At 42.0% G+C, this 27,423-nt stretch overlaps 1 protein-coding gene across 2 annotated transcripts in view; it reads left to right on the forward strand.

Moving 5' to 3' along the window:
- Nucleotides 1-6,533: 6,533 nt before the first annotated feature.
- PDCD1LG2 (programmed cell death 1 ligand 2) overlaps nucleotides 6,534-27,423 on the forward strand; it is a 69,847-nt gene continuing 48,957 nt past the window's right edge. Inside the window, exons 1-2 of one of the 2 annotated variants that reach the window (XM_036261914.1) lie at nucleotides 6,534-6,766; nucleotides 15,642-15,782. In XM_036261914.1, coding sequence (XP_036117807.1) covers nucleotides 15,731-15,782 — 52 coding nt within the window. In that variant the 5' untranslated portion in view covers nucleotides 6,534-6,766; nucleotides 15,642-15,730. The remainder of the gene's footprint in view (nucleotides 6,767-15,641; nucleotides 15,783-27,423) is intronic. The other variant, XM_036261913.1, reaches the window with a different exon arrangement.

Consider the following 27,423-nt stretch of genomic DNA (forward strand, 5'->3'; position numbering starts at 1 on the left):
ACTTTTCTGTATAAGGATTAATGCAACCAATGTCAACAGACCCAGGGATTCCCTAAGGCTGAGCCACCAATTAGGGCATGTTAATTCAGAACCACCTCATCAGAGTTTTGAAAATGAAGACTTCTGGTCCCCATCCCTGGAGATTTTATATGAGGATGTCTGGGGTAGGGCCCAGACGTTTCTATGTTTTTGAAGTTCCCCAGGGGATTCTGAGGGGCAGACAAATTTGGGAACCACTGATCTGACCACAAACATGAGTCAGCAATTTCCTCCTGCCATGACTATTTGAGAAGATGAGTCATCATTTGAGTCCAAGTAAGAACTAATCTCCTTTGCCTGATGTTGAGTTCAGATGTTTCCTCCACTTGGACCAAGCAATGCATCTGCTTCCCCAAATCTTAAGGCCAAAGGACATTGGTCTTAGCTTCAGGAGATAGAGTCCCACTTTCGTTTAGTCCTGGGAACATGTTGTTGTCCTGATCAGCCCTGGTTAGGGAGTCCCTGGTGAAATAGCTATTGTGATATTGTGATTTATAATAAGAAATATATATTTGGTTCTTTGTCCTTTTCTGGCTCAGAACTCCTAAAACCCTTGGAATTTCCTAAGTATTGAGAGCTACAAAGGTGTCTTTTGTTATTTTATTGAGATAACAGTTGGACACATCTAAGGTTGGGGGCTGGTTGCCAGGAGAACCATCTCTGCACACAGATGAGACTAGAGGGTTGAAACTTTCAGTCCCACCCCCTGACCACCTGGGAGAGGAAAGGGGCTGGAGGATGAATCAACCCCAGTGGCCAGTGATTTAATCAGTGACACCTATTGATGAAGCCTCCATAAAAACATAAACGGGAACTCCATAAGTTTTCCATAGTGGCTGCACCAGTCTACCTTTCCACCAACAGTGCACAAGGGTTCCCTTTTCTCCACATCCTCGCCAGCACTTGTTCGTTGATTTATTGATGATAGCAATTAAAAATGGAACTTCTCTTTGACCCAGCGATCCCACTTCTGGGAATATAACCTAAGAATCCTGAAACAGAAATCAGAAAGAATATATGCACCCCTATGTTCATAGCAGCACTATTTACAATAGCCAAGATTTGGAAACAGCCCAAGTGCCCATCAGCAGATGAGTAGATAAAAAAACTGTGGTACATTTACACAATGGAATGCTATGCTGCTGTAAAAAAGAAGAAAGTTTTGCCCTGGCAGGTTTGGCTCAGCAGTTGGAATGTCGGCCTGAGGACTGAAGGGTCACAGGTTCTATTCTGGTCAAGGGCACATACCTGGGTTGCAATTTTGATCCCCAGCCCCAGTTGGAGTTGTATGGGAGGCAACCAATCAATATGTCTCCCTCACATCAGTGTTTCTCTCTCTCTCTCTCTCTCTCTCTTTCTCTCCCCCTCCCTCCCTCCTTTCCACTTTATCTAAAAATCAATGGAAAAATATCCTTGGGTGAGGATTAACAAAAATAAATAAATGAAGAAAAAATGGGCAAAAGATTTGAATTGTCTCTTCCCTACAAAAGATATATGGATAGCAAATAAGCTCATGAAAGGATGCTTAACATCATTAGTCATTCTACAAATGCAAATTAAACCTACAATGAGATACTACTACACACCTTTTAGATTGTCTAGCAAGTATGGGTGAGAATATGGAGAATCTAGAACTCTCATTCATTACTGGTAGGAATGTAAAATGGAACAACTAATTTAAGAATTAGTTTGGCAGTTTCTTAAAAAGTTAAGTTACACCTACCATAAGATAGCCATTTCACTTCTGGGTATTAATCTAAATAAAAGATATGTGCACACACAGACTTATACATTGGTGTTGAGCGCTTTGTTTGTAATAGTCAGAAACTGGGAACAACCTAGAAGTCCAACAATGTGTGAATAAATAAATTGTCCATAAAATGGACTACTACTCAGTGATAAAAATAAATAAACTATTGTACACTCAGCAATATGGATGGATCTCAAAATAATTAAGTCTGATTCTTCTCTCCCACAAAAGCACATATTATTTCATTTATATTCAATTCTGTAAAATGCAAACTAATCTACAGTGACCAAAAGCAGATCTATGGCTATCTGAGGATTAGTTATGGTATACTGTGACTGGGAGGAGGAATTACAAATGGGTAGAAGGGAAGTTTTGGAGGTGATGGATATGTTCACTGTCTCTATTGTACTGATGATTTCAGGGGCATATTTGATTTTTTATGTATGTAAAGACCAAATAATACATTGTAAACATGTGTAGGTTTTTGTATATCATATCAATGTCAACAAAAATTCCCCACCTGAGGTGTGTGGAAAGAATTTTATTCAAGTGAACAGTTTGCAAAGTGGGGAAATGCAGCCTCAGTTGAAAACAGTGTGTGCTCTACTGAGACTAGGGGAAGGGCGTCTTTTTTGGAGAAGGGTCCCACCCTGCTCCCCGACTGATGCATTTTGATGTGAAAACGAAGGATCCAAATCTGCACAGTCTTGATTGGTTGGCATTGTGTGTTCTGATTGATCCTTACGGAGCAGCTCTGGTTGGTCTATGTAGGTGCAAAGCAGGATATCGTTGTCCAGTTTTGACAGTATAGGAGGTCTCAGTGCACTGGTGGAAAGATGAAACCAGGACCTCCCTAAAGAGGGTGGGGTTGGACAGCACAGCAGTGAAGACTGCTCAGCGTGTGACCTTTCCTGAAATGCAAAGTGCACGAGAGGCCTCAGTTAGCAGCAGCCGCAGACTCTGGTTATGAATTTGGGCCCAGTTAACCACGAGGAGTCCTCTGTGGCAAACATATTTCTTCTCAGGGTTCACATCAATAAAGCTGTTAAAAAAGGGGGGGAGGGTATAGAGAAACATAGAGGCCATGTGTGATAATGTAAATTTTCCCGGTTTTGCCATCAGACAAAGCTGGGCTGCTGTTATTGGGCAACTCACTTAGAATTCTCAGCTGTCGAAATAATACTATTCCCCCAGGATTTAAGAAATAGTGGAAACTTAGGGAAAGCATATGGCCCTTGGCTAGGCATTCCGTTTTGGTGATGTGCACTCAACTTCAAGCTCTAGCGCATTTTGGATCTATGACTCTAAGCAAGTTCCTTAACCTCTCTGTGCCACTGTCTCAGTCGCAGAGGGGATTAAATGACACAATCCATGTAACTGTTGTAGGCAGCAGGAATGGCACCAGTATTAGACCAGTGGGGTCAGACCAGAACTAAGTACTTGAGTTCTGGCTAGGAAAGAATTCAGAGCCAAGACTCCATCTAGAAGAGGACATTTATGTAGAACATCAGAGGTAGAAGAAGTGATTCATAGAAGAAATGGACTGAGGAAAGAAGTTACAGAAAGGGCCCTTGGAGCTTAGAAGTGAGGAAGGTAAAGGTGATGTGCCCGAGGGAAGGGGGAGGAGGGAGGGAGAGGTGTGGGCATGCTCCAGGAGGGAGAGAGTGCTGGCTCCTCCCTCCTGAGGGTTGTAAGGGTAGAGATTGGGGGGGAGGTCCCAAGGGAGATCTTCATAGAATATTCAGTGGTTTTCCAGGTGTGTCCTTTTAGGGTCTAGGTTTCCACTGATTGGTTGGCGCCAGGGCAGGGGGGTCATTATCCAATGCAGTTGGTCCTGAGGTCATCCATGGGGTTGCCGGTCTGGTTTTGCTGCTTTTCTGAGCTGAAATACAATTGAGGCCTAGATGTTATCTCTAGGGAGGGAAGGTCAGGGGGTTCAAACTGCATTACCTGAGATATGCTAGGGAGAAAAAAGTCATCCTGGGGTCAAGGACCTGCCCTACAGTTGTCCTTTGCTAGGCACCCGGGACTTTCCGCCACGGTGACTTTCTGTATCTGGCCCATTGTCCTTGCTCTACTCATGTCTGTCTAACTGCCTCCCACATCCCTCGTGTAGGGCCAGGTACACATGAGGAGGGGAGGCATCGGTGGTGTTCTCGGAAAGTGCAGAGGACAGTGGACTGACCCCACTGGCAGGGGTGTCCAGAGCTGAGGGCTGGGGAGGCTGGCAGGCTCAGAGGCCAGAACAGGAGCAGCGGCAAAACCCACATCCAGAAGCTTCAGTGACCCGACCACCTGAGTGCTGGAAAAGGTCAGCGACCTAACCAACCATCACGCCACCGCTACCTCCCACCTGCCCTGCTTAGGCATTCCCGGTTGGCTGGTTTAAGATTCCATTCAGCAAGAGCCCAAACTGTAATTAATTCTTGGTTTGGTGACAGTGTATCTGACTCCGTTTTGAACCTGCTGTCTGTCTTGTTTTTAGGAGCACGCACACACTGGAGCTAGGCCTCTCAGGGGTCTTCTAGTATAAAGGGGATGAGGCTAAATCAATTAGAAGCAAATATAAGCCCTTTGCAAAGTTCTTGAAATGCTTTCTTGTTGTTGTTGTTTAGCAATGTAACTACTTTCCATCACTGATTTTTTAAAATTATTTCCATGTCTTTACAAAAGTAATTTGTGTTCATGGCAAGTTATTTAGAAAATAAAATATAAGCAAAAAGAAGAAACCAAAAAAATTACCTCCAAGTCCTCTTCCTAGATGCCTCTGTTAACATTTTGGCAACTCCCCCTCCAGTATCTTTTCAAGGCATTGTAGATTTATGAGGCAGGAAAACATGCTGAGATATTAGTTTGAGGTTTATTTGAGCCCTGTTGTGAAAACACCTAGGGTGTTGTGAAGACGCCCTTGTGCTGAGATGTGTCTATTTTTCCAAACCTATGGTTTGGAGAGAGAGCCCAGAGGAAAGAGATGGGTGGAGTGGGAGGGAACTTGAATGAAAGAGAGAAGGAAAACGGTGGCTAGCGCACCTCCCTCCTAAGGAGGGCCAGGCGCTCTGGTGTGTGGTGTGTGGATCCTGTGTAGACACTAAGCTCTCGGAGCCATGCAGGGGACATATGTCCATTCCTCCGGCCTCTGTGGTCCCACCATACTGGGGCTCTTCAGTGGTGAGACCAAAAGCAAGATGGCAAGAAAAAGCCAACTTGAGTATAGACCTGGATGACCAACCCCATTCCCAATAAGGCAGGACAAATGGATGAGGGAAACTGAGACAGGTAAATAGTCAAGTAGTTTACAACTATCTAGTAAATCCCAGAACCCTACCTTCCCTAACCGAGGACCCTTAGGAGTAGCTGGTTTACACCTCTCCCCAGCCAGAGGGTAAATAGCTTAAATCACCATAACTTCTTTCCTGAGCCCAGCTGGCTCACTTCTCTTCCCTCTGTAACTTTCTAAATAAGCTTTCTCTTGCCCTGGCCAGTGTGGCTCAGCGGTTAGAGTGTCAGCCCATGGACCAAACAGTTGCGGGTTTGATTCCGGTCAAGAGCATGTACCTCGGTTGCAGTTCGTCCCAGCCCTGGTCAGGATCACACAGGAGGCTGCCAGTCCATGTGTCTCTCTCACATCAATCTCTCTCTCTCTCTCTCTCTCTCTCTCTCACTTTCTCTCTCCCTCCCTCCAACTTCGCTGGTAACAACTGGTGCTGTTTTGCAGCCAACACTGCAGGTAACATCACCGTGCTGGTGCCTTGGGGCCAGCAGAGGTGGGACTCTGATGCTCAGACAGGGTATGTTTTCTTCGCCACATTTCTCTAATGTTGTCTTGTCTTCTCTCCATGTCTCACCTTGAAGTCACCTCTGCCTATTGTCTTTCTTCTGGAAAAGCAGTGTTCTCCTTTCCTCCTCCTGGTTCTCTCGACTCCACCCCTCCAAGGAGAAACAGCTGGAGTGGCTGCCATTGGGAGTGGCTGCCTGCAGGGGGCTGTCGGTGCCGCCCAGGAAGAGTGGCTCGACGGCAACTCTTTACTTCATACGTAAAATGGGTCTGACAGGATCTAGGTCACCAGTTGCTCCATAAATGCAATGAAATCCTGTAGCAGGTTCAGTAGCATTCCCTCAAAATTCATGTCCACCTGGAGCCTTGGAATGTGAAATTATTTAGAAGTAGAGTGTCTGCAGATGTCATTAGTGAGAATAAGGTCATACTGGATTGGGGCGGGCACTAATCTAATGGCTGGTGCCCTTATAAGGGGATAGGACACTGAAGACACACAGGGAGGAAGGCCCTGTGAAGCTGGGGAAGGGGTCGGAGTGGTGCAGTTACAAACCAAGGAACCCAAGGCGTCAGGGAGCCCTCGGGAGCCAGAGAGAGGCAAGGAAGCAGTGTTCCCTGGAGCCTTCAGAGTGCGACCTGTGACACTCTGGTTCCGGATTTCCAGCCCCCAGAACTGTGAGAGGATTCTGAGGGAAGTGGGAGAGTGGAGTCTGTTGTTTCAAACCACCCAGGTTATGACTTTGCTACAGCAGCCGTAGGAAGCTACTCAACATACCTGTGTAAAGTTCTTCGCACACACCTAGAACATGCACGTGTTCTTTCCCTGACCCTCTCTTCCCCAGGGACACAGGACTGAGGTTTGCTTGCTGTGAAGCGACCCTGAAAGTAAAACCAAAACCTCAGTAGGTTGGGCTTCAGTCATTTCCTGAGAAACAGTTCTGGTTTAAATGACTCTGGGCTACATGGCAATGACGTTGCTGTTTTTCCCTGTTAAATGTTCGTCCTGATTCCCACCATCATTATCCACTCTCCTGCTAGAAGGAATCCTGGCTGCAGTGGTCTAGGCAGCAACCTAGGTTTTGTTTTGTTTCCTTTCCCTTTGGCTGCTTGATTAGTTGGCTTCTATGAAGGAATCTGATGCAAAGAGCAAGTTTTGTTTTTCTTTTGTTTCTTTGCCTGAGGAGCAAGTGCCAAGTCCTGATGTGAGTACCGGGGGTTGGGATTTTCTGGAACTTTCAGCTGGTGGTGTGGAACATGGTGAGGCTGGCTTGGAGTGGGTACACTTGCTGTGCACATCATCGGGGTCAGGAGAAATTCTGCCCCAGGCACTGTACTCGGGCACAAACAAGTTAATTTCCTCCTGTCCCCAAAATACTAGGATTTCTCTTGCTTGTGCCTACACTTGCTATTATTGTTGGGCAGTTTTATAAGGTGAGATATTTTTATGCACAAAGGTACACTGAAAAGAATTTAACTATTCTTGAGATTATCTCCCAGCTGAGGAATGTTGAAGGGTTAATGGAACTTAAAAATTGGTCTTCCTGCATCTGACATCCCTCTGAATCATCTCAGCTGGCCTGTGTTTACAAGCTATGCTCTGCAAGTAAGCTGCTTAAAGTCAAAGCAGAAACAAAATGATGGTTACATGAACATACTACAGACAACCATTATTTAACAAAAGTGATTTGGAGCCTACTAAAAGGCTTATTTTTCTGTGTGAAGTGATGAGAGAAAGATTAGTAAAATTAAAGAAAATTGCAACTATTGGCTGCTCACCACGTAGGTGCGCAGAGTAGGAAAGAGATGACAAGGGACCCATGTAGAGAGGATTGAAGTGAGGAGCTCAAGTCGGAGTGAAATTGCTTGTGGAGGTCTTCTGACCCCGGAATTCTCTGGTTTGGTGGAAGGGAATGATAGCCATAAATTGACAAAGTGCACAGTAAGAATATTCAGTGTGAGCAGTAATCACACAGTGGCATCAGGATTCAAATGCTACTCGACAGAGGTGTTCTCCAACCTCCCTCCCAAGCCTAGGATTCTGTGGATGATGAACCATTCATATCGCCTTTGCCACTCAAAACTGGTCTGTTCACCTCCATTACCTAACCTCTCCCTATTAGCAGGATCGTCCTTGTCTAGTGCTTCCAGGTGTCTTCTCCCTGGATTTCTTCTGTCTGGGAGCCTTTCCATGAAACTGGTGCAACCTTGTAGGTTCTCTGAATCCCAAGTGCCTAGCACAATGCCTCACAACACACACAGGTGCTCATTGGGTGCTTGTTGAGTTGCTTAACTAATTGATTTAGTCAATGTAAGAAACGTTCAAACCTGTGAAGAATTTTTGTGACTTTATTTGAGCCCAAACTGTCGACAATCGCTGGGAAGCAAACCTCAACAGATTGAGATAATGTTCCAGAGAAGGGCAGTTTTGCGCCTTATTTTATACATTACAATCAAAGAGAAGACCCCAATGAGTTACGTGAAATCCGCTGGTGGTAGATTAGGGAGGTGGAAGAAAGCAAAGCGTGGAAACCTCTGGGATTGGATGAAAAGTAAAATGATAGACACATACATCTTTTACATAGGTGGGTACAGGATAGTTAAACAGTCAACTATTAACTCCATAATAATGAGGGGATCTGTGGTCTCCACAGATGGTGCCTGTGCTTTGAGAGGTCCAGAAAAAAAGGGAAATAACTTTGACTTTCCAAAGAGACATTATCGTAGGTGCAAAAAAACAATAGACAGGCTCAGTTAAGATAAAGATTGACCTTTGTCGGAGAAGATGCCGGCCTAGGACATGACTACCTGCCATAAACTGCTTTTGGTTAAAAAGTTTTTATTTCAGACCATTCTTTGTGGGTTACTTTAGGTCTTTGACTTTGCAAGGCTGCCACACAGGCCTTCCCTGAGCTTGTCAGGTTAGCATGTGGCCCCCGTAGGTCCACAGTTTGATGAAATGGCAGGAGACTCACCAGATGTGAGTTATGTATGTACTATACAAAAGGCAATTTGGGGTTGATTTGAGAAGGAGATGGTGCTAATGTCTGCAGAGCGGGTATAATGGGTCATGCTTCAGAGTTGACTTGCTTTACAATGCATGGGCGGGGATCCACAGATTGTTGTGCGTCATTTTTGTTCCACATGGCAATGTCCAAATACACCACATGGCTTAATTGCTTCACACCTGAGTTACCAGGTAATGAGGCAACTACAGCCTGACCTCCTGCTGCAGTAGGACTCCTTTAGGTTATTTGTGTTCCCGTAATCTTGAAATAATTCACAGAATTGCAGGATAGATAAAGGAATCTAAAAGGTTATCTAGCCCCAGTCACCTCAATGCCTTCCAGCTGTCTCTACCACCCCCAGAGGCTTTATCACGTCTTATTCTCCAGATCTCTCTATTAGATTCTTGGGATTTTCCTCTCCTGGGTCTGAGATAGTAGGAAGGGGGAGCTTGTCATACTCTTAGAACCATTTCTTCTCCACCTTCTCTGGTCTCCTACTCCTGCTCCCCAAATGTGGGGGCTCCTCAGGGTTCAGACCTCTTCTTGTCTCACTTTCTACACTCTCCCCCACAGAGTTAACTCCTTCCCCAATATCAACTAACATCTGCATATTTGAAATAACTGCTTTATCTTTATTTCTAGCCCTGAATTATGTCCCAAACTCTACACTTACATTTTTCTTAAATGCCTTGCATGACTTCATGACTCAAACCCAACTCATGTCTTTCTTCTAAAAATCAGCTTTCTTGATCTTATATCTTGGTTTTGTTTTGTTTTTGTTTTTTCTCCCTCTCTCTCTCCCAATGGCATCAATATTGTCTTGATAGTCTGGCCTCAAAACTACAGTTGGCTTGTCGCTTCTCTTTTCTTCCTGTGTGACTGACCACTTATCAGTTGTTTTGTCAGTGGTCCCATTTCCGAGAGCAGATCTCGCACAACGTCACATTTCTGGCCATGGGCTCTGCCAGAACCTACGCAACAAAGGTTATGCAAATCCCCACATTGTTTTGTGTTACTAGTAACAAAGTGCCTAAATTATCAAAAGTTTAGCAAACAGTTATAAGGACCTAATAAAGTACAAAGAGCTCTTGTTTTGGCAGGGACACAGAAGTGTACCCACTTAATGTATCAGTAAGTACCAGTAATGAGTTTCATGCTCAACACTAGAGGTAAGTAGCATGCACACCTGAGGCAGAAGGAACAGCTTAAGACACTGAAGAGAGGCTTATTCACTTGTGTTAAATGCATAAGAATGTGAGGCTATTTAAGAAGATATTTAAGATGCAATACTTTTTTTTTTTAAGCACATGAAGAAACTGAGATAGGAGAAAAGATTTTTAAAAATGAGGTCAGACGTGAGAGATGAGAATTCTCAAAATACCTGTGCATGTGTTTTTCTGTGGCTTGGGCAAGAGGGCACAGATCAGGGAACGTTTTGCAGGCCACACCCAGGAGAACTTGGCTTGTAAATAATGGGAGCTATCGAAGTCTTTTAAGCAGGGGTGACATAGTCAGATTTGATCACTCCGTATCAATGCCTTAGGAGATTATTCTGCCTGCTAAGTAAAGGAATAATTTATTCAACCAATATTAACAGAGTGTTTACTTACTGCCAGGAAATGTTCTAAGGACTGAAGGCATAATAGGAAGCAAAACAGGCAAAGATCCTTGATTCAAGTGATCGTCGTCTTACAAAAGATGGCAGGCAATCATATAATAAACAAGTACATTATCTGGTGTGTTTGATGGTAATGAAAGCTTTGGGAAAGGGACAGATAAGGAGAACTGGGAATGCTGCAGAGCTGGTGCTATTGGATTTTACATAAGGTAGCCTCAGGCAGAGAGAACAAATAAAGTGCCTGGTTATAGGGATGTGCGCAGAGGCAGAAAGGTTTGCTCTTGGGGAGATGGATCTAGGGAAGAAGCTGCACAGGCCTAGAGTGGGATTAGGGCCAACTGGGTGGGAAATTCCAGCATCCTAAGGACCCAGATCGTGAGGGGTTTTGAGGAAAGGGCAGGGGCTCCAGATGACACCTCTCAGCCCTGCAAACACCTCACACTGCAGGGAGAGGATGTCCACAGTGGGTACTCCGAAGCAGGGGGCTCAAAACAGTCCCCTCTTATCCAGGCTTTAGGAAGGATTTAGGATTTTACTGTCAGTGAAATATTGAGCTAACAAAAGTTTTTGAGCACACCTGATTTATATTTAAAGAATTTTCCTGGCTGCTGTGTTGAGAATCAACTGTAGGAAGACAAGGTCAGAATCAGAGATAAAAATGGCTCCAGCTGATATGGAAGCAGTGTGATTCTAGATACAGTTGAAGAGGGGCCTGTAGGATTTGTCAATGAATTGGATGCAGGTGAGAAAAGAAAGAAGCGGAGTATGATGCCAAGGTTGGTGTCCTCCACCTCGACAAGTGGGAGATGGAGCAGGGGAAAGCAAAACCAGAAGGCAAAAATGTCAGTGTAAAAGAAAATGATGAGGAGCTGAATTAAGGCAACATCAGTGGGTGGTGGAAAGAGGAGGCATCATCCAAGAAGTATCCAGGAAGTAGAATTAACAGAATTGAGGGATGGACTGGATTTCCAAGATGAGAGATAAGTAGATTTAAGATGACATCCAAGATTCTGGCTTGAAGTAGGTGTTCTTATTATTAGAATTATAGGAAAATGGGGCATAAAGAGTTTTTATAAACTGCCCAAGTTTTAGAGGCTAAGAATTTCTAGAACCGAGGTTTGGACACAGATGTGTCTGACTTTAGAACCTGAGCTCTTAACCATTGCATGGGGCATATTATCACTAGAAGAAAGAAGGCTGCTGGTTGGAAAGTACCTTTACAACAGTGTCTGTCTCTCAGTTAGCAGTAAGTAGTTCAAGTAGGCAGTGTCCAAGGGAAGTCCCCTTGGATGGGCAAGGACGAAGGAGAAGTTAAGCACAGTGGTGATTGAGCTCGGAGTCCTTTCTGTTGCCAGAACTACAAGTTATGTGCTATCCTTTTGTGCTCTAGAAATAAGAATGCTGGGCAAATCCCAGGCCTATAGGTACAGCTTAAGATGATCTTTTTTTGTGGATATATTTGCATTTTCAGTAAGGGAAAGGATCTCCAGATTTAGCTCAGGTGTACCTTGAGCATTTCCATATGGAAAGCACTTGGTTCTGTTCCTGTCCCTGCTATACTATATCCTTCCCTAAGATAAAAGCAAAGATACAGTCTACTGTGGACCTCACATTATATTCCTGTCTGGCTACTGCCTCATGACTCTTCTCTAAAGAGGGGCCTATATTCTGTTGTCTCCATATCTTTACCTGCCATTTTCTTTTGAATCCACAGAGATTTCCCCCAGATCCACTGATGCCACACTGATCAGGCCGTCCACGACCTCTCTCTTCTCAATCTCTCCTTAGGTGAGGCCATGCATCCCCATGGCTTCGAGTGACATTTATACTTTGATGACTCCCAAATTTATATCTCTGCCCTCAAACAATAGACCACCTATTATCCAATTCCCTACTAAACATCTTCACTTGGATGTCTAAGAGGCATCTCAAGCCAAACATATTCCAAACATTGTCCTTGATTTCTGCTCCCTAATCTGCTTCTCTCCGTCTTCTCCGTTTCATAAATAGCACCTGCATTTTCCCTAGTGACTCAAGCCCTAAACCTAGGAACTTTACTAGGTTTTTCTTTTTGTCAAACTACATATCTAACCTGTGAGAAATTCCCACCAGATCTCCTTTGAAAATACAGATGGCAAACAAATGGAAAGATATTATGTGTTCATGGATTGGAAAACTAAACATTATTAGATGGCTATATTCTCCAATGGACATACAAATACAGTGCAGTTCCTATCAACAGTCCAGCTGCCTTTCTTTTATGTATGAGTGTGGAAATGAATAAGCAGATTCTAAAAGTCATATGGAAATGCAAGAGAGCCAGAATAGCCACACGCACACACACACACACTCATACACTCATACCACATACATGGACACAGACTCACACACATGCAAATATCTTGAAAAAAAAAAAAGTTGGAGAACTCACATTTTTTTATTTCAAAACTCACCACAAAGGTACTGTAATCAAGTCTGTGGTACTGACATAAAATAGACATATAGTTCAATGGAATAGAATTCAGAGTCCAGAAATAAATCCAAACACTTACAGTTCATTGAGTTTTGGTAAGGGTGCCAAAACAATTAAATGGAGAAAGAATAATCTTTTTTTTTAATAATCCTCATCCGAGGATATTTTTCTATTTATCTTCTGGTAGAGAGAGAGGAAGAGACAGGGACAGAGAGAGAAACATCAATGGGAGAGAGAAACATCGATGTGAGAGAGACACATCAACTGGTTGCCTCCCGCATGATCCTGACCAGGGCCGGGGACAAACCGCAACCAAGGTACGTGCCCTTGGCTGGAATCGAACACAGGACTCATTGGTCCATGGGCCGATGCTCTACCGCTGAGCCAAACTGGACAGGGTAAAGGAATAATCTCTTAAACAAACTGTACAGGGGCAATTGGACATCCACATGTAAAGGACAAATCTGGAGCCTTGCCTCATACCATATACAAAAATTAACTCAAAATTCATCAAAGACCTAAATATAAAAACAAAAGCTATAAAATTCTTAGGAGAAAATATAGATGTAAATCTTTTTTTGAACCTTAGCCCTGGCCGGTTTGGCTCAGCGGTTGGAGCGTCGGCCTGCGGTACAGAGAGACCCGGGTTCGGTTCCCGCCAGGGGCACGTACCTCGGTTGCAGTTTGTCCCCAGCCCTGGTTGGTCGTGCGGGTGGCAGCCACTCGATGTGTCCCTTCACGTCGATGTTTCTCTCTCTCTCTGTTCCTCTCTCTCCCTCCCACTCTATCTGAACAAAAAATGGAAAAATGTCCTTGGGTGAGGATAAAAAAAAAACAAAAAACAAAACTTTTTTTGAACCTTAGATTAGGCAGTGGTTTCTTATATATAAGACCTAAAGCACAAGCAATAAAATACAAATCGACTTCATCAAAATTAATTGTACTTTAAAGACAAATTACATGAAAACATTTGGGTTTCAAAGGACCTACTGGGAAGCTGGAAGGACAGTCTGCAGACTGGAAGAAAGTATTTGCTCACCTTGTATTTGATAAACAGCTTGGCAGCTTCTCAAAAAGTTAAACACAGAGTTACCATTTAACCAAGCAACTCCTACATATATACCCGAGAGAACTGAAAACATGTCTACACTAAAACTTGTACATAAATATTCATAGAATTATTCCAAATAGCCAACAAGTGGAAACAACCCAAATGTCCATCAACCAATGAATGGATAAACAAGATGTGGTATAGTCATACAATGAAATATTATTCAATTATAGAAAGGAATGAAGTACTGATATGTGCTGCAACATAAGTGAATCTTGAAAATATTATGCCCAGTAGAAAAAACTAGACACAAAAGGTCATATATTGTAAGATTACATTTATATGAAATATCCAGAATAAGAAAATCCATAAAGACAGAAAGTAGGTTGCTAAGGGCTGGAGGGAGAGAGAAGGGAAATTGGGGCGTTTCTGCTAATGAGTATGGGATTTCCTTTTGAGGTAATTAAAATAATTTAAAATTAGATTGTGGTGTGGATTGCACAAAATATACTAAAAACCACTGACTTGTACCATTGAATCATCTATGTTTTAAATACACACACACACAGACACACATACTTCTCTATTATATGTCAATTATACTTCACTAAAGACATTGAAAAATGTAATAAACTTAAAGGACAAATTAGAAAACCATCAACAAGAACCACTTCTCACCTCCATTGGCCCCACAACTAATTCAAACTATCATCACCTCTGCAAAAATATTTTTTGCTGATCATCCTGCTTCTAGTCTTGCCCACCCACTCTCCTTCTAAACAATAGTATATTATCTACAGTACACGGAAGCTGAGTCCTCTCTTTAAAATGTAAATGAGATCGCATCATTCGGATCCAGATTCTCCACTGGCTTTCTCCAGTCTACTCAGAGCAGCTCTGCTTTGACCTAATTTACATGTATTGCTCCAACTTACTTCCCTTGAGGAGACGGTTCCACGGCTAATACAATTTCGAAAGCCTCTGAGAGGACATAATAGCTGACAGTCATGTGTATCTCTTTTTGCCTTCAATTATGAAAAGTCCTTGGGTGGGAAAAAACACCTGTGAGCCAAGGTGGCCATGTAGGAGGTGAAACAGGACCAAGGTCGGGCACCACTCAACAGAGCCGGTTCTCTGCCCTCCCTGTCTAAACCTCTTAGTAACAGGCAGGTCAAATGATGGGCAAACCTGTTCACAGCACTCAAAGGAGCTTGACTACTTTATCTGCTCAGTCAGCTATCAAATATTTATTGAGAATCTAACTCTGTGCTACTGAGCACTAAACCGAGTGACTGACGCCCAGAGTTCTGGTCCAGCTGGGATAGATCGTGTGCATTATTTATTTGACAAGCAAGACTGGTTTTCAAGGGCCTACACTAGGGGTGCACTGGTGGTTCAGTGGTAGAATTCTCGCCTGCCAAGGGCCTACAACTGAAACTATGGAAGGTTTTGTGGGAGAGACAATGAGATAACCACCAGTGTGGGTAAGTCAGGATTGCTTCATATTCAGAAAAGGATTTTAGAAAAGAAGGAAGAGCTTTTAATTTGGATTGATAAGGAGGCCCTCACATTCTCTTACCCTGTCTTCCCTCTCTTCCAGGCCCATAACTTCCCTTCCAAGCTTCACTCTGCCATGGCCCAGGGCCTCCCCTATAGATTTGTTTACAAGCCCTGGCGGGTGTGGCTCAGTTGCTTGGGCGTCATCCAGTGCACCAAGGGGTTGTGAATTCGATTCCAAATCAGGGCACATGTCAGGGTTTTGGGTTCAGTCCGGTGGGGTCTTGTAAGAGGCAGCCAGTCAATGTTTCACTCTCACATCAATGTTTTTTTTCTCCCTCCCCTCCTCTCTCTCTAGTCAACAAAATATATATATCTATCTATATCTTTTTTTTTTTAAAGCTTCATTTACAAGTCATTCCCTTGTTTTCAGGAGTGAGCAAATCACCAAGTCATGAAAACAGCAAAACTTCAGAAGTTCCCTCAGACTTTCAATTGTCTGTTTCAGATCCGGTATAGAACATGTTCTTCCTGCTACTTTTGAGCCTGGGAATACAGCTTCTTCAGACAACAGGTAAGAACGGACAAAGGGAGGGTCCTGAGAAAGAGGAGCAGCCTGTGGTCCCTAGCTGAAGCCAACGCATGAGCATGCGGTCCTCAGGCTGCTGGCTTTCCTTGAGGGGAAGTATGATTACTGGCTGTTACAAGCTCAGCAAAAAGAATGGTGGCTCATGCACGCCCATGTTCCTGTCTGACAAAAACAGGGACTGAGAATATGGGTCCTTGTAGTCTCACTCTCCAATAAAGGTGGTGACAAGAAGACAGAACCTCTCAGACCACGCGCTTTTGAACTGATACAAGAGGGCATTGGTTTGTCCTGATAGGTGAGGTGCCAAACAGCTGCGCCCTTCTCTTCTGACAGGGAGAATGAGTGAGGACGCCAAGGTCAGGAGACACTCAAAGGTCTCTGTCACTCTCAAAAGTCTCTGCTGACATTCTGGTGATTATTAAATATTTATTTGAGTTTCTCTTTTAAAAAGTAACTGTAGTAGCCGCTGGTCATTCACACACTAATGGTGGGTTACTTGAATGGAAAATCAGTCTTCCAAATGTCTAAATGAATAGTGAACTTGAAGTCGATGCCTCTGGATATTGAAGGGAAGAGTTCTACCAGCAGGTGTGGATGGGCAGGGAGGAACGCAGTTTCAGAGTTTGTTGCTCTCCTAGGCCAGGTAGTTCAGGCCATTTCTGTGTGCAGGCAGGAGCAGGAGTACATTATTTTGGGTGAGCACCCAGAGGTAAGAGAGGAAGACAGAAGTGGGTAAAGTCAATCAAACATGAAATACTGACTAAATTAGAATGCCTGCTCCTCATGGTTTTTTTGTTTGTTTTTTTGTTAAGTCTTGACATTGCATGTCTTCCTAATTAAAGAGTTTCTTATAATGACTACATGAAAAGAAAGGGGGGGGGGACCCTAAAGGATCTGAGGACCAATTAGAGTCTTTACTTCTGGAGTGCAGATGAGGTCTTGAATGAAGGTAAAGGAAAATTTTATTTAGTATGTTTACTAGGTGGTGGTTGTTGCTTTTTAATGAGAAGTATGCATTTACTTGCATATTAAAAGAAATCTACAAGAGAATTACTTGTAGAACTAAAATATAATTTATAAAATATAAGAATCCCTTAAAAAGCATGCGAGAACATCAGGCCCCAGCACCAGGGCCCAGGGAGAGCCATGGCTGTCAAGGTGGCCAGGTCGACACCTCTCCTCCCTCAGTGCCCTTGTGCATCCCTAGACCTGCACTCTTCACTGAAAAGGAAAAAAACAGATGTATGAATTGGATCAAAATAATTTCTTATTATCCTCTCTGTTTACATTTCTATTTTTAAACTTTAAAAATAATACTTATAGCAGCATTGCTAGTCATTAAAAAAGAAATAAAAAAACCAAATGCCCATTAATAGGAGAATGCATACATTATAGTGTATTAGCAGAATGGAGTATTACAAAGCATACAGATAAATTAATTACGAAAATATGCAACTGCATCTAAGAATTTTAGTAGCATAATGTTGAGTGAAAAACAAAAAAAATATGTACAGAAGATAACATCATCACAGTGTCCTTTTTATAAACAAAATATTGCTTAGGCATACATATATATAAGATAAGACTAAAAAAAATAAGCAAGAGAATTATAAACACAGTATTTAAAATGGTGATTACCTTTGGTGGAGGCTGTAGATATATGTCATTAATACTATATATCTTGGGTTTTAGTAAGCACTGGTAAATATATATTTATTTTACTGAATTCAATGTCTTAAATTATTTTTCATTTAACCCTTTATGCTACACATACAGAAAACCACATAAAAACAAATGTTAAAGCATCATGTTACTGTAAGGTAAACACTTTTGTAACTACCTAGGTTAAGAAATAGAACTATGCCAGCCTCCCCAGAAATTCTTCACCTGCCCCACCTCAACATAACCCCAAGGAACTCCCCAGAGCTCTATCCTATCTGTCCCCCTTCTAAGCCCATAAAAATAAGTTGCTAAAAATTATTTTAAAAAATTTTAGTAAGCAGTTGGTAAGTATATGTTTCTTATGGTTTTCATATAAGCAAATATAGACATCCCTCATTTTTTTTTTTTTTTTTGGTATGTGCCCCTAGCGGGAACCGAACCCAGGACTCTCTGGTCTACAGGCCAACACTCCAACCACTGATCCAAACAGGCCAGGGCTAGACATCCCTCATTTTTTTATTTTTATTTTTTATCCTCACCCGAGGACATTTTTCCATTTTTTGTTCAGATAGAGTGGGAGGGAGGGGGGGAGGGGGAGAGAGAGAGAGAGAGAGAGAGAGAGAGAGAGAGAGAGAGAGAGAAACATCGACGTGAACAGGACACATCGAGTGGCTGCCACCCGCACGACCAACCAGGGCCGGGAACAAACTGCAACCGAGGTACGTGCCCTTAGCAGGAGCCAAACCCGGGTCTGTCTGGACCACAGGCTGATGCTCTAACCGCTGAGCCAAACTGGCCAGGGCTAGACATCCCTCATTTTTAAGGAGCTCTATATATTTCACTGGACATGCCATTATTTATTTAACCAGTCTGCTATTGTTGGACATTACAGTTATTTTAGTTTTTCTCTGGATTAATTATTTTTTTCTTTTTTTTTTAATCCTCACCCAAGGACATTTTTCCATTGTTTTTCAGATAGTGTGGGAGGGAGGGAGAGAGAGAGAGACACACACAGACTGATTGCCTCCTGCATGACCCCAACAAGGGCCAGGGATTGAACCACAACTGAAGTATGTGCCCTTGACTGAAATTGAACCCAAGAATCTTTGGTCTGAGGGACAGTGCTCCAACCACTAAGCCAAACTGGCCAGGGTTGGATTAATTCTTGAAAGAAATTTATATCGCCTAAAAATTGTGATGAAGTTGATTCTCAGTATAACTCAAGTTAACCATTAATCATGAACTCTGTCTTTACTTTTATGCTCTGAGGATGTTTTATTGGGGTTTCTATAAAACAGCTTGAAGTTTGAAGTAAAAATTAGTGGAAAACATTTTCATTTTATCTTTTAAATATTTATTTTTAAACTAATATACAACCCTGGCTGGCGTGGCTCAGTTGGTTGAGTGTTGTCTTGTGCACTGAAAAGTTGCTGGTTTGATTCCTGGTCAGGCCACATGCCCAGGTTTCCGGCTCCATCCCAGTGCGTGTAGGAGGCAGCTGATCGATCTTTGGCTCTCACATTGATGTTTCTCTCTCCCTCTCCCTCTTCTCCCTCTAAAAATACATTTAAAAATCTAAAAAAATAAAAAAATTTAAAAAAGATTTAATAATCAGTAAAGTTTATTCTTTTTCATAAAAATGTCTATGAGTTTTGACAAATGCATAATCACATAACCACCACCACAATCAAGAACCAGAACATTTCCATTACTTGACAAACAAACGAAAAACCTCCCCCAGCTCTTAAGCCCAGGCACTGACTCTTCTCTGTTCTATAATTTTAACTTTTCCAGAATGTCATATAAATGGGATCATTCATTAGATATTCTTTTTGTCTGGCTTCTTTCACTTAGCATCATACTCTTGAGATTTACCCATATTATTATATGTATTAATAGTTCATTCCTTTTTGTTGTTGAGCAGCATTTCACTGTATGTATGTACCACATTTTGTTTATTCATTCCCTAGTTGAGGGACTTTTGGGTTGTTTCCTATTTTTGTCAATATAAACATTTGTATATAAGTGTTTATGGGAATATAGATTTTCCTTTCACTTGGTAAATACCTAGGAGTGGGTTATATGGTAAGTATATGTTTACTTTATAGGAAACCATCAAACATTTCTATAGTGTTTATACCATTTTTGCATTCCCACCAGCAAACTATGAGAGTTTCAATTGTTCCACATCCTTGTTAGCACTTGGTATTGACATTGTTGTCTTCTTTTTTAAAGTAAATCTAAAAGAAATACCTCACTTGGTTTTAATTTGCATTTCCCTCATATCTAGTGATGATAAGCATATTTTACATGCTTATTGGTCATTCATATATCTTTGGTGAAGTGTGTATTCAAATTATTTGACCATTTTTAACTGGGCTGTTTATTTTCTTATTGTTAAGCTTTGAAAGTTCTTTATAATTTTGAATATAAGTCCTTTGTCAACAATGTGATATGCAAATATTTTCCCCAATTTGTGGCTCATTTTTTTTCACCTTTTCACAATGTCTTTTGCAGAGCAAAGATTTTAATTTGATGTAGTTAAGCTTATCTTTTTTTTTTTTTTTATGAATTGTGCTTTTGGTGTCATACCTAAGAACTTTTTTTTTTTTTACTGAAAGTCCAAAAGACTTTCTTCTAAACATGTTATAGTGGTACATTTTACATTTAGGTTTACAATCTATCTTGAGTTAATCTTTATATAAGGTGTGAAGTAGAGGTTGAGGCTGTTTATTTATTGCATATGGACTTCGAGTTGCCCAGTCCTGTTTGTTGACAACACTATCCTTTTTCCATTGAATTGTCTGTACATTTGTCAGAAATCAATGGGCCATATTTGTGTTTGTCTATTTCTGGACTCCCCATCTGTTCTACTGATCTATGTGTATATCCTTCCTCATCTCTTTTATCCTTATCACACTCTTATTATTACAACATTATGGTTCTTTTTTTTTTTCTTGTAGTTTCTCATAGTTTTATTTCAAAACCTAACAGCATCTTGTAATCCATCCTGTAATACATTTAAGGGAAGATATTTATTTTTGCACTTTGTCATGTCTTGGAGGAAAAAGTAACCCAAATTTACTCCTTTCGTTGGTGTTTCCTTCTTTCTCCACCCTCCTATGATGGATAAAAACCAGGGGGTCACATGACCACATGATGCTTGAGGTCACTCCAAGGCATTGCCTATACCCTGGGTCACTCCACATACCTTATCTTCAGCCTCCAGAACTGCTTCTGCTGACCCCTGAGGTGTACAAAGCAGAAGAATCGGGTTGGGGAGAGGATGTCTCCATGCAGAATTCCTGCAAAGAGGAGTGCATGAGTCAGCTGCCCAGAGCAGGCTTCAATCTTAAGCCAGAAACTAGAGTTCTCTGAAGACGGTGGCTGTGTAGAGCAGTTCCCCACCTCTCAAGTACGTTAGGTAGGAACTGTGAACAAGCCTATGGCTCTGTTGTGAAATGGAAAAAAAAAGTATAAAATTAGTTTAAAGAAGAAGTTATCTTGGGAGGCAATGCAAATGATTTATTTTGTGTTTCCTGGAGATGTGACAGGTGCTGACTCCCAATGATGCCTGATTGCAAATTAAATGCAAAGTTACCCTAAGAACTTTCAAAAAGGCTCCAGCATTATAAGTGTACCCTAATCTTATGTATGTTTAACTGGATTACATAGATTTTTATCTTTTGTTGAAATATGTAGATTCAGTGGATCATTATAATATTAAAGTATGTTTATGTCACATAAATTTTTTTAAATAATTTTTTTTTAGTTTTCTTTAACCAGGAAATCTTTTGACTCTTTCATTTTTATTTATTTATTTTTAAATTCTCACCCGAGGATATTTTTCCATTTATCTTCAGATAGAGTGGAAGGGAGGGAGGGAAAGAGAGAGAGAAACATTGATGTGAGACTATGTTGCCTCTCGCACGACTCCAACCAGGGCCAGGGACTGAACCGCAACTGAGGTACATGCCCTTGACTGGAAATGAACCCGAGACCCTGTTCTGTGGGCCAACACTCCAGCTGCTGAGCCAAACCGGCCAGGGCTTATATAAAATTTTTAAAGGCTCTAGCATTACTCAAGGTAGTTGCTTTAATTTGTCTAAAGAACCTGCCCTGGTCGGTTTGGCTCAGCAGTTAGAGCGTCAGCTGTGGACCAAAAGGTCTTAGGTTTGATTTCTGGTCAAGGGCACGTACCTGGGTTGCAGGATCAATTCTTGGCCCTGTGTGGGAGGCAACCAATCGATGTGTCTCTCTCACATTGAGTTTCTCTCTCCCTTTCTCTTTGTCTGCCTCCCTTCCTGTCAGTCTCTCTAGAAATCAATGGGAAAAATATCCTCGGGTGAGAATTAACAAAAAAATAATACTAGTAAAATAAAATAAATTGTCTAAAGAACCTGCATGTATAAATTTACCCTTTAATTTAGTCAGGGGACCCAGATGAATGAGGAAAACCTATTTTGTCTGCTTTATTTTGTAGTCATGGAAACTTTCCAATTTTCTCCTTTGTTAACTTCAAGAGTTCAGTGCTAGGCTGAAGCTTAATTTAATAACCACGAGGCATATAAAATAGAAAACAAAGTCTTTTTCTTAGCATAAAGATGAAAAGTATATCTATCTCATTCATGGATGTAGTATATACATGCCAGTGGATATATAATCATCTCTGTAAAGTTGTTAGCAGTATAGGTTTTCAAGGCACAGAGCTACAAATTTGAATTCCAACCCCATGAGCTACACTCTTTGACCTCAGACAAGTGTACCACTTCTTTAAGCCTCAGTTCCCCCATCTGTAAAATGGGGATAGTAACTTACCTTGCAGGATTTAGGAAACATCAAATGAAATGATAATGTAAAGGTTACTCCAGTGTCTGGCTCATTGTATTTAATAAATGTTAACTATTACTCTGTTTCCCGTTACAAGTCCCAATGCAGACCAGTGTTATAACTCCGCTTCTCAGATGTTAACATGTACATGAATCGTGCCAAAGATGTTAACATACAAATTCTGCTTCTCTAGGTCTAGGGCAGGGCCTGACATTTTGCATGCCTAACTGGCTCCCAGGTAAAACTGAGGACAACACTTTGAATGGCAGGATGATAAAGTCATTTGCAAGTGCAGGTGTTTTATCTGTCTAACCAATGGTTCTCAATGTTCTTTGCAAATTAGAAGCTTCCAGGGAAATTAAAAAAAAAAAAAATTGATGCTGACCTCACAAAAGAATTAGAATTTAATTTTAAAAGATCCTAAGTGGGGCCAGGGCATTAGTATGTTTTAAAAGCTTCCCCAAAGAACAATTAATCTAGTTATTCTGAGCTACACAGATACATGATTCATGCTTGCTAATTGCTCTTTTCCCCTGTGGACATAAGCTGGACAGTGTCACCTGTCTGAGAGGTAATACTTTATGCCTATAACCCGTGTACAAGGCAGAGGGGGAAAGCAAGCAGAAAATGGATTTTTGTCAAAGGCCCAGACAGTAAAGAGGGGAGTTCTGCTGTATGCTGTGGGGAATTCCAGAGGAAGTTACAGGCCTTCCTCTCACGAAAAGAAAGCATAAGTGTGATAAATAAATTTGTTAAATAAATTCAATAGAGACTACACCCAAAGTCCTTTAATTCTTGTCGTATTTCAGACTCAGCAACTAATCTTCCTTGCAAGCCCCATTTTTCTTCCCTGTTTCCTATTTTATCATGTGTAATAAAATAAAAGAAGGAAGCACTATGAGGAGAGTGAAAGTAGTAGAAATTCCGGAGCCTGGTGCATTGAAGATGGTTCATGCATATTTGACAAGTGATTAAATACATGTTATTCTTCAGAGCAGAGCAGATTTGATTTCAAGAGGCTCTGTCTTAGTTATAAGGGGACTTTATAATGCAAGTAATTGAAGAGGATTCTCATCATAAAGGGATCTTTAAGAGGGTCCTATTTGGATGAAGATGGCTGTGGGCAGGACCAGAGGAAGGGTGAGTGTGTGAGAGTGAACTAGTGTGTGAGAGGATGTGAGTGGACGTGAGGGTGGACGACCAAACCCGAGCAGTGCAGAGACGCAGAGCAGAAGGTTCCTGTGCTGTGGACGGGAGCAGCCGGCTACTGCAGTAAGTGGCTCTACAGGGCGCTTCTCCCTGCGCTGTGGGGAGGTCCCACCGTTTTGGAAGATCCCAGGTCTTCCCTGGGAGGAGGCAGTGGGAACGGCTAGGGCCCAGCAACCTGAGCCCACCAGTGCACCTGACACCATCAGACCAGTGGACACCCTGTGTCAACACAGACCAGTGCACAGTAGTGGAGCTGTCAAGGAGCCAGTTGTGGAAACCACAAACGGCTGGATCCCAATACCATCCCCCTGCAGTAACAGTCCAATCAGAGTCAAGATATACCCCCAGGAACAGAGGCTAGGGAGCAGACATCCATCCCCAGGCAACAGAAGCACAGACCAGCAGCAGAGAACTACCCCCAAAAAACTACAGCAAAGGCTGAGCAGGAGCTGAGCCCCATTGGTCAGCAGCACTCTCCAGCCACCAGTGGCAAGACCTGGGGCTCTACAGGGGCCTGTGCAACACAGCTTCTCACAAGAGCGGTGGGAATCCAGGGATCCAGAGGGACCTGTGCGACCCAACAACCCACAAGAGCGGTGTGGAGCCGGGGCTTGAGAGGGGCCTGTGCGATACAGCTCCCCACAGGATGAGCGGGAAGCAGGGGCTCCAGTAAGACCTATGCAAAACAGCTGCCAATTGGTCCAGCTGGGAGCTGGGGCTCAAGAGGGGCCTGTGTGACCCAGCCGCCCAAGGTGCGGGCAGGGAGTGTGGCTCCAGCAGGGCCTGAGCAATACAGCTACAGGTGTTGCCAGCAACCAGCTGGGAGCACAGCTTCAGAGGGGTCCACACAATCCAGCAGCAGCACCTATCAGGAAACACCAGCCCTGGCTGGTTTGGCTCAGCGGTTAGAGCGTCCGCATGCGGTCCGGAGGAAACACCAATACAAGCCCCCAGTAGTCAACCCTTCAGGATCCACAGCAGGCAAGAGGCAACACACAACAGAACAGTCTGGGAGGCACAGTACCCTTATTTGATATGCAGTTAGCTGCCTACAAATCCAAACATTCCTCACCAGGTCTAGAACCACCAGACAGCTAAAATAGAAAGACAAAGAAGCAACACCCAAAGGAAAGAAAAAGAGGAATCACTAGAAAAGGAACTACAGGAAATGGAAGAAATCAACTTGTCAGATAAATAATTCAAAGCAATGATTTTAAGGGTGCTCAAACAATTTGGTGAGAACTACAAGCAACTTAATAAGAATTATGAAGAGTTCACTGGGAACTACTTCAGCTTAAAAAAAGAGGTAGAAGCTATGCATAAAAATCAAGAGGAAATAAAGAATGACACAGCTATTATGAAAAATACCTTAGAAGGGTTCAATAGCAGATTAGAAGACGCTGAAGACCGAATCAGCAAATTAAAAGACAAAGTAGAGAAAAACACCCAAATAGAGCAGCAAATGGAAAAAAGTTTTAAAAAGCAGGAGAATTTAAGGGAACTGCAGAATAATACAAAATGTAACAACATCCACATTATAGGGGTACCAGAAGAAGAAGAATCAGAGAAAGGAACAGAGAACCTGTTTGAAGAAATAATGACAGAAAACTTCCCTAAACTGGTGAAGGAAAAAGTCACATAAGTCTAGGAAACACAGAGTTTCAAGCAAGATGAACCCCAGAAGACCCACAGCTAGACACATCATAATAAAAATGGCAAACATTAAAGACAAAGAAAGAATCTTAAAGAAAGCAAGAGAGAGACAGAAAGTTACCTACAAGGGAGCTCCCATTAGACTGTCAGCTGATTTCCTTTTTTTTTTTTTTTTTTTTTTAAATCCTCACCCGAGGGGACACTCTTCCATTTTTTTGTTCAGATAGAGTGGGAGGGAGAGAGAGAGAGAGATAAACATCAACTTGAAAGGGACACATCGAGTGGCTGCCACCCGCACAACCCAACCAGGGCCGGGGACAAACTGCAAACGAGGTACGTGCTTTTAGCGGGAACTGAACCCGGGTCTCTCCGGACCGCAGGCCGATGCTCTAACTGCTGAGCCAAACCGGCCAGGGCGTCAGCTGATTTCTCAATAGAAATGCTGCAGGCCAGAAGGAATGGGGGGAGGGGGAACACAGGCATAAAATTAAAATGGCAACTAATAACTATCTATCAATAATTACCTTAAATGTAAATGGCTTAAATGCTCCAATCAAAAGACATAGGGTAGCTGATTGGATAAGAAAACATGATCCATATATATGCTGTCTACAAGAGACCCACCTCTCAACAAAAGACTCACACGGAATGAAAGTGAAAGAATGGAAAAAAACTTTCCAAGCAAATGGGAATGAAAAATCAGCTGGTGTAGCAATACTCATATTTGACAAAATAGACTTCAAAATGAAGGCCATAATAAGAGACAGAGAAGGTCACTACATAATGTTAAAAGGATCAATCCAACAAGAGGATATAACCCTGGTAAACATATACGCACCAAATACGGGGAGCACTGACATATATTAAAAACTTCTGGAGGACTTCAAGGGAGAGATCAATAGCAATACAATCATAGTGGGTGACTTTAACACACCACTGACACCATTGGATAGATCTTCTAGACAAAAAATTAACAAGGACATGCAGTCCTTACAAGATAAACTAGATCAGTTGATATTTCAACTGATTCAATTGATATTTCATTGATATTTACAGAACATTTCACCCCAAAGCTGCAGAATATACATTCTTCTCAAGTGCACATGGGACATTCTCAAAGATAGACCACATGTTAGGACACAAAGAAAGTCTACAAATTCAAGAAGATTGAGATCATATCAAGCATCTTCTCAGGTCATAGTGGCATGAAACTAGAACTCAATTACAATAAAAACACACAAATATTCAAACACTTGGAGGCTAAATAGCATGTTATTAAACAACAAATGGATTACTAACAATTTCAAGGAAGAAATTAAAAACTTCCTGGAAACCAATGAAAATGAACACACAACAACACAAAATCTATGGGACACAGTGAAAGCATTCCTGAGAGGGAAGTTCAAAGCACTATAGACCTACCTTAAGAAACAAACAAAAAAAATTTCTAATTGACTTTCTAACCCTACAACTTAAAGAACTGGAAAGTCAGCAAAAAGAAAAACCCAGAGCTAGTAGGAGGAAGGAAATAGTAAAGGTCAGAGCAGAAATAAAGAACACAGAAACCCAAACAAAAACAATCCAAAAGATCAATGAAACAAAAAGCTGGTTCTTTGAAAAGATAAACAAGACTGATGGACATTCAGCCAGACTCACCAAGAAACAAAAAGAGAAAACCAAATAAACAAAATCAGAAACAAAAGAGGAGAAGTAACAACTGACACCACAGAAATACAAAGGATCATTGAAACATACTATGAACAATTATACGCCAACCGATTGAACAATCTAGGAGAAATGGACAAATTTCTAGAAACACACAGCCTCCCAAAACTGAACCTGGAAGAGATAGAAAACTTGAACAGACCAATAACAGCAAAGGAAATTGAGGATGTAATTAATAAACTCCCAGCAAACAAAAGCCCAGGCCCGGATGGCTTCACGGGGGAGTTTTACCGAACATTCAAAGATCTAATAACAATTCCCCTCAAACTATTCCAAAAAAATCCAAGAAGATGAAACACTTCCAAACTCATTTTATGAGGCCAGCATAATCCTAATTCCAAAACCAGAAACAGATACTACAAAGAAAGAAAACTACAGGCCAATATCCCTGATGAACACAGATGCCAAAATCCTGAACAAAATACAAGCAAATTGAATCCAGCAATACATCAAAAAAATTATTCTCCATGACCAAGTGGTATTCATCCAGGGATGCAAGGCTGGTACAATATTCGCAAATCAATAAATGTGATACACCACATAAACA

The sequence above is a fragment of the Molossus molossus genome, unplaced genomic scaffold (genome assembly GCF_014108415.1).
Source record: "Molossus molossus isolate mMolMol1 unplaced genomic scaffold, mMolMol1.p scaffold_m16_p_14, whole genome shotgun sequence".
Lineage (NCBI taxonomy): Eukaryota > Metazoa > Chordata > Mammalia > Chiroptera > Molossidae > Molossus > Molossus molossus.